The sequence below is a fragment of the Mangifera indica genome, chromosome 3 (assembly GCF_011075055.1).
Source record: "Mangifera indica cultivar Alphonso chromosome 3, CATAS_Mindica_2.1, whole genome shotgun sequence".
In the NCBI taxonomy this organism is placed as follows: domain Eukaryota; kingdom Viridiplantae; phylum Streptophyta; class Magnoliopsida; order Sapindales; family Anacardiaceae; genus Mangifera; species Mangifera indica.
Window position 1 is genome coordinate 4,841,071 of NC_058139.1, and position 8,582 is coordinate 4,849,652.

Genomic DNA, 8,582 nt, shown 5'->3' on the forward strand with positions numbered 1-8,582 from the left:
TCTCATACTCTCTTTTTATTTTTCTCAATGAAGATTTGGAGATAATTCCTGACAGGATCTTTTTAGGTTTTGGAAAAAAATTTAAAAAAAAAAAGTGATGACATTAGGTGTAACAAATAACACTACTCAAAGCGATCTAAATAAATTCATAATAAACTACAAAATGAAAGAAAAAATGTATGAAAAAAAATGAAAAATGATAAAAACTACAAAAGTCAAGTAGAACATAGATTTTGATACGCCAACAATCATCAGGACATAAAGGACCTAATGTGTGGTGGAGGCAGCTGGTTTCTCCTCTGAAGTTCCATTGTTTTTCCCTCATATACCTCTCTGATTTATAAATATTATTTTATTTTGCCTACGATTTTCTTTAGGATTTGAGCAGTATTTATAGTGATAAAAAAAATTTTAATACCCTATATTCATCTATTGTGTCTTCGACTTTAGCGGACTTGTTGCTTTGGCCTTTAAAGAGAGAGAAAAACAAAGAACTAATTATTCATAATACAAAATTTTATCATCGGCAAAAGCCAAATTCTTCTATGAATATACGGATGCATTAAACAGCTGCATTGCATGTCACATTAGCCTCTGGACGAAATTTAATAGAAACATTAATTGGATTGTGAGATTGATGAAAATGATGCCAAAAACCCTTAGGAGAAGCTTTGTTGCCCGTTAAATAATTAGCTAGATCGGTTACCTCTATTATTTCCAAATGACTGGAATATGGAAAACGAAAAAATCTAAAATTAAAAAAATGAAGAAATATAAGATTATAGACATTATGCATTCGATGCTTATGAGTGGAATTGGATCAACCCCAACGGAAAACATGTCTTCATCATTCTTACATATGACCATGTCGTTTATTTTCTGAGATAACATAGTCGAATATACTAATAACTTCAATCAATAAAACTATGTGTACCCACTTTGGATACACAAATGTATACACATTTATATATATCATCATGTGATTAGATGATTTTGAATTAAGAATAAAACAATAACCAATCATATGATGACACATATGAGTGTGTATACATTTGTGTATTCAAAGTGGGTACACATAGTATTGCTCAACTTCAATAATCAGGTTACAATTTTTTGATAAGGTCTGTATTCTATTTAGCAAGCAACTACAGTTGAGTCCGTGACTGATAGTTTGGTGAGGCAAAAGCATCTTCACATGCAAAAAAGCAAGAAAAACAAGGCATATTTCGTTTTCTTTCGAATAAATAATTATATGTGAAAAGGCAAAGATTCCGTTTCCTTTTTCTGGTTGAATTCCACTAACCGATTTTCATAAACTACTCTTCATGCAATAATAATGTGAAAAAGAATGGGTCAACAATCGCACTCAAACACCATCTATCAATTATCTGTATTTTGTTTACTTTATTTTTATCTATTTAGATGAATGTCGAAAAACAAGTTAGATCAAAGTTGGATAGCTGAAAAAGGGTTACGATCAAATAGAAATGAGCTTAATACATGGGGAAGCATTGGAGTTAGGGGCTTGAACTAGATACTGTAATATTTTGATCAGCTTCTTGCCGAAAATATATATTAAGCTTATAAATATAAAGATTGAAACTCATATTACACAAAACTAATTGATTTGAGTTAAGATCTAATTCACAACACTTATATACCACTTTCTCATGTTCTATTTATTAAATATGAGACTTTTAATCTCCAACACCTCTACTTAAGTGTAACCACCTAGGTTATTAGACTCGTTATTTGACTTAATCGATTGTTGACAGGGTGCATTGTCATTTATATTTAAAAACACTTTAGACTGTTAGACTCCTCGTTTAACTTGTGCTCTAATACTATGTTAGAGAGTAAAAGTTTCACATATAATAAATAGAATATGAGTGGTATATAAGTGTTATAGATTGGATCTTAACACAAGTCAATTGGTTTTGTATAATATAAGTTTCAATCTTCACACTTGTAAGCTCAATATATATTTTCGACATGGTATCTGACAGGAATCATCCCAACTCTCTAACCCTATAACACCTAAAAGCTCTTATGGGACTTAGGAGATCGAGACGCCTCCTGTAAAATTTTTAAATACTCTGCAACACATATATCTATAACACTTAATTTCTTAACATCATGTATAGGCCTCTGACCTTACCATAATTATACAGCAAAATAACAACCTGATTTCAAATTCAAAACATAAAATAAACTTTTAATTAGGCCTTTGGCCTTATCATATGCATAACAATAATTTTACATGATTTCCATTCAAAATCATGAAAATAGTTTAACTAGGCCTCTGACCTTTAATGTTTCCTAAGTTTCTAAAACAAAATCCAAATATATCTATGCAAATTGGGACGCCTACTGAAAATGCTATATCATGGCATAACCTTGGGCAAAGTCATGGCTCGACACAATCTTGGAAGGCAAAATTCTATAAAAGTGAGCTAAGAGCTCAGTGAGTGGGCAATTTATAAAACATTCTTGAATACTACATATATATCAATTAAAATATGTAAGAGTTCATAATATATTAACCCATTCGAAGATATTTAATTTCTAAAGAAATAATTAGAATCATCACTACTAAAATAAAATCATTTATTACTAATAATTAAGATTAATCAGAAATATCGCATTTGAACTAATTATTAAAATTCTTACTGAATGAACACACAACCTCCCAAAATATTTTAAAAGTTGCATTTACCATTGAACAAAGTTCATGACCACATCTAGATATATTTTTTTTGGTAACACACTTATGACAACAAGGTTGCCAATAGTTTCTATACATACTCAATATTCTGAATAAATTTAAAGGAACATACGTCGCACAAGTGATAAAATTATGCTTAGGGAATATCATCTTTAAAAAGAAAATCTGATTATCAGCAGCTCATATTTTTATTTTCTTTATTTATTTTTGAACCTCTCACCAATACAATAACTTAAGTTGTACATCACTACTAATATTCTTAAAGAGAAATCTGTCATATCCGGTGGGTGTCCCCAACACAAGCAGAGCGAGAAAAAATTGTCATATCTGATACGCTAAATCTTGCTTAGACAGAGCAATTGAAATTTGTCATACCTAGGGTAAAATACTATACAGGCAAAGTAACTAAAAATCTGTCATACTTGACATGAAATACTGCACAGGTAGAACAACTAACATCTGTCATACCTAACATGAAATACTACACAGACAGAGCAACTGAAAATCTGTTATACCTGACATAAAATACTATACAGGTAGAGCAATTGATATCTGTCATATGTGGTGAAAATACTATACAAGTAGAACAACTAAAAATCTGTCATACCTGATATGAAATACTGCACAGATAGAGCAATTGATCATCAGATATGCAATGACATAATTCTCTTAATATCATATTCATAATTTAATAACTCAATAATAAAATCTTGGAATAATCATCATTAGATAACCACGACCTTGTTATACTGAATTAACTATATTCAATTCTACATCTCACTACAATACAAATTTGGTAGCATTCAACAATATAGTCATATCCATCACTGAATTACCGTTTCTTCAACTCTACCATTATACACCCATTAATAAATAAATTATTTAGCAATTTTAGTCATCCATAAACCAGATTTAAATCGCCTTCAACGTTACATGCTCACAAATATCAATTCAAATAATATTTATCCATTTTAGGCCCCTATAAAGCTGTTTTTAAATATTTTTTAGTTCTACAGCTACATACAACGTTAAATCAATTAACATTAAAAAATTTCAGTCACCTATAGAACTGAATTAAATACTTTCAATTTTAAAGCTACACAAACATTAAATCAATTAACATTCGACAAATTTCAATCACCCACATAACTACTTAAATGCCTTTCAACTCTATAGTTACTCAACATCAATAATTAAATATTTAGAATTTCAGTTAACCATTACTGAATTAATTGACTTTTGCTCACAGCCACACATATAACTTCAATTAATTTAACATTCAAATTTACAATAATACACAACATTGAATTTAAGTTGTCTTTACTCTACAATTACCCACAATCAAACATAATACCATTTATCAAGGATTTAAAACAAAATAATAAGTTTGCATAATTTAAAAATATAGTTCAAGGTTTGTTTCCCACTCGCAATTTGAGCAGACCCAAAGCTGATACTGGAATTCTTTATGAATCTTCCTCCTTCTTCACCTTATCTCTATTTTTCTATCAATTTCCTCTTCTCCTTCTTCTTCTTTCTATTTTTTCTCCTTTCTTTTCTTCTCTCCTTTTCTCTCTTCTCCTCACGCTTTCTATTTTTCCTCATAGAAGAAGAAGAAAGCCTAATGGCTTTATTTAATAAGTTAAAGGAAAATTTACTCTTTAAACCATATACTTACACAATATTTCACATAACCCCATAAGTCTTCACAAATTACTATTTTGGGCTAGACCTCCTTAACAAGCAACTTTTACCCTCATGAACAAATTTTTGGATATTTCAGTATCAGAGCACGAGTCAAACGGCTGATCTAACAGTCTAAAGTGTTCTTAGATACAAATAACAACGCACCTAGTCAAAAATCGATTGAGCCAAACTGGGGGTCTAACAACATTGGTGGTTACACTTGAGTGGAGGTGTTAAAGACTAAAAGTCTTACATCTAATAAATAGAACATAAAAGAGTGATATATAAATGTTGTGGATTAGATCTTAACACAAGCCAATTGATTTTGTGTAATATGGGTTTCAATCTTTACATTTGTAAGCTCAATAGATATTTTTGACACTTCTTTTCTCATGATAAGTGAGCTTAGGAGGGAAGCTAACTTAGTGATATCCCAAATTCAACTTCTAATGTCTTCATAAGACGTGGCTTTGATATCTGATAATTAAGCTTGGGTAGAAGTTCATTCTTGCAGCTAATTCTAAGAAAAGAGGGTACCCAACCATATATATGCACCAAACAACTTCTAACAGCACGTCATGAAATCAGCAATTCATTATTAAGTTCAATCACTTGATAAAATAATTAGTATTAGTGCTATTAACCTAAACTCAACTTCTTCCAAAACAATTGTTATTATTATTTCTCTTTCTACTCTTCATCTATGAAATCACATTCGGCTCCTCATATTTTCTCTCCCCCTTCAACAATTGTACATTTACATGTATATATATTAAAGAAGATTGATTTTCCAACCTGATATTCACACAGCAGGTTTAAACAAATTAAATAAAGGTGAGTTGTGTGCAAGACGTCATGAAGAAACAAAGTAAGCAGAACACTTGTTCCAGAAAACATGAATAATTCCCTTATAAGGCAGACTGGTGATCCCACTCAGAACTTTTTCTTCAGTAATTTTTTTTTTTTCTGTTTTCATTAATCACCTTGTATTTATACTGATGATCCTAGATTTGACCCACCTTATCATAAGCAGAGAGAGGCACATACAGCCTTAATATATAATAAGAATTGACATATAATAAGTGTCAATATGAATCAGGCAATGCACTGTGTAAGTGCTCAAAATCAGTCGTGACTTAATGATATTTTTGATATGACATGTAAAAGGGGTTTAAAAATCATTATTCTATGACATATATGATAAATATCATATATTTTGGCATGTTTTTTAGTCAAATAACTTCTATAAAAATTCCTATCACGTCACTCAGAATAAGTACTCTCAGATTACAAGAAGTTTTTTTTGTTGATTTTTTTTTTTTCATAAATATATAATTTACAGAGCAAGTGCCCAATAATTGTACCCCTTTATGCCAATTTGCAGGTTTCTGAAGTCACATGTGTGCACTTTGCATGTGCAAACGAGTGATTTCAGGCATTTAGGTATGAAATTTACTTCCTTTATTTTTATTTTTTTAATGTTGATGTTGAAAATCTCACTACTAGAAAATAATCAGATCTTTAAATATGATTCAGTGTTAAGCGGTTGAAAACAATAGTAAAACAATGTATTGATGAATAAAGTGACACTTTTAAGAAGATTCAACCTGATACTCAGAAGCATATATCTATTATTATATTATTGAGTATTTGAGTTTACAATTCAACAATGTAATAATATGGATGTTAATAAGTGTCTTCCTTGATGTGTCGATCATTATGAATTTACAGGATAAGAGATCAAAGCTACATTTGTAATTACATAGAAGCTAGAATTTTATTGTTATGGAAAATGGAGATCGTGTGCTCTTGAAAGTGAAGGTTTTCTACCTGCAGTGTGTTATGGACTGAATTGTAGATAACATGGTTGAATGTTGCATGCAATTTGTGTTGTTAGTTGCTAGGTACAAACTGACCAATCATTTTTTCGTCATTGTCTTCGTGAATATGAGTAAGGTGGAGTCTGATCACACAACTATTAATGTTATAATTTTGTGCAATTTGCCTGTGACAATGAGTGAATTCAGCCATTTACCAGGAATGAAATGCACTGAGTTTTTTCTTTTTCTTTTTTTAATTTTTATATTTTTAAGTTTTGAACCTATAGAAAAGTTTACAGTTTGTTCTGATGGTAACCTATCAAATGCTTCCTGCTATCTTTAATAGTACTCTTGTGAGCCACCTTTGGCAAATTGGTTCAGGGCTCACATATCAAGGAATCTGATAAAAGTTTACCAACAGATTTTTGTTAAATCTTTTATATCTAACTAAACTAACCCTAAAAATATGGCAAGAGGGCAAGAAAACAACAAACACACACACGTATAAATTAACTTAAGTATAATAAGACGAGTCAGGATAATTTTGATCGATCCCCTACTGTTAACAATAATGGATCATGACTATTGTTATGTTGATCTGAGAAAAATATTATAAATAAACTCTGAATAAAATCATTGTGTACAGTGCTCTGATATTTATTTTCTGTTTTCAAAGTTATGATCAAAAAGTTGTATCATCGGCACTTTGGCAGCTTCACCTCTTCACGAACTTCTCAACTCAAATTATATCGAATGTTACTTCAACAGAAAATCTGAATCGTTGCCGTCATAAACATGCCATTGATGGAATGGAAAATATATATTCCAAAATTGAGTAACTAAAAATAGAATGATCCACCGTATATACGAACCGTATCTACGTAGTTTCATATTGCCTCTAGATCGCCATTACTATTTTTTAGTACTTTCATTAAACCCTAGTCACGTAGTTATAAGTTTAATTTTGCTTAAATTCCTACCATTTCCTTAAAACACTTAATCTGCTTCGACTTATTGCCTAAAATTATGCCAATATATACAGGATTTCTTAAAAACCGATCTAAATTTGTATGTAAAATTTGAAAAATATAAATGTTTATTAAAGATGCATAATATATAATTAAATTTATAAATAAATTTTTGGTTACTTCATTTTATAAGTTTTAATATTTGGCCCTTCACAGTTAACATTTTCCTAAATAAAATGTATTAATTGATATGATGAAATATATTATTCATTGATGTCCTTAATATTGATACATGTTAAGAAGACCCTACTATATTTTTTTCTTTAAAAAAAATTGAAATGACTAGGAAGGAAATTTGAACTCAATATAAAAAACCTAGTATTACCATCATAAACTCAATATTTTATCCTATGCTAAAATTTGAGATAGATTTATTAACAGTGAAAATCAGCGATAGCTAAAAATTAAATAAAGTACTCAGACATCCTCTTCAATGAATGCCACCATAATCGAACCAAAACACAAACTTAAACGAAAGTTAACAGACTACAAAAAGCCTGGAAGGAAATTGACTAAATAAGACCACCTAGGCTAATAATAGAGAACTCATGAACCCTAATACAATGTGGTACACTTACAGAGGAGGACATACAAAACCAGGAGGAGGAGTCATTCCGCAAGTTATTATGACCTGGAGGGCAAGAGGGATAAATATATTGAGGTTAAGAAGCTTAAGCCTTATAGTTGTGCAAAGACAAATGGCTGCTTCAAGTTCTAGCAATCCATTTAGCACTGGGCAGCACACATTCTCAACTGGATTCCCTAGCCCTACATGCACCAAACCTCCAAGCACATCCACACAAAGCCCTAGCTTAAGTGCATTTATAGGACAAGTTGGTTGAGTAGTTGGTGGAGGGTTAAGACCAGGAATTCCTCCTCCTCCACCGCCACTACCTGGAGGGCCTCCAACGATAGGTGGAAAGATAGAAGAAGGCGGCGGCAATATGGCTGGAGGGTTTGTGATGGGAGGTGTTATAACTGGTGGTGTAACGACTGGAGGATTTGTAATTGGAGGTATTATTACTGGTGGCGTAGGATAAATAATTGGAGGTGAGATAACCGGTCGCTTTTTAGATGGTCCTTCATGATGTGGTGGGTGTTTGGTGGTTGGTGGGGTGGGGTGGGGAATTTTAGGGTGGGTAGATGGAGGGGCTGGGCGGTGGTATGGTGGTGATCTACAAGGAACACAGGCATAAATCGGTGGCAATGAAATTAACATAAAAATCATGAAGATGAAGAACATAGCCGTAACCTTTGAACCCATGGCTTAGGATTCCTCAAAAGGTCACTTGCAAGTTAGTCTTCTTGCATTTTGATGGGGTT

General features: G+C 31.5%; 1 protein-coding gene across 1 annotated transcript; it reads right to left on the reverse strand.

Annotated features, from left to right (window-relative positions):
* Window positions 1–7,688: 7,688 nt before the first annotated feature.
* On the reverse strand, window positions 7,689–8,582 carry LOC123210827 (36.4 kDa proline-rich protein-like). Its single transcript, XM_044629315.1, has one exon. The coding sequence runs from the start codon at window positions 8,521–8,523 to the stop codon at window positions 7,834–7,836; it is 690 nt and encodes a 229-aa protein (XP_044485250.1). The 5' UTR covers window positions 8,524–8,582; the 3' UTR covers window positions 7,689–7,833.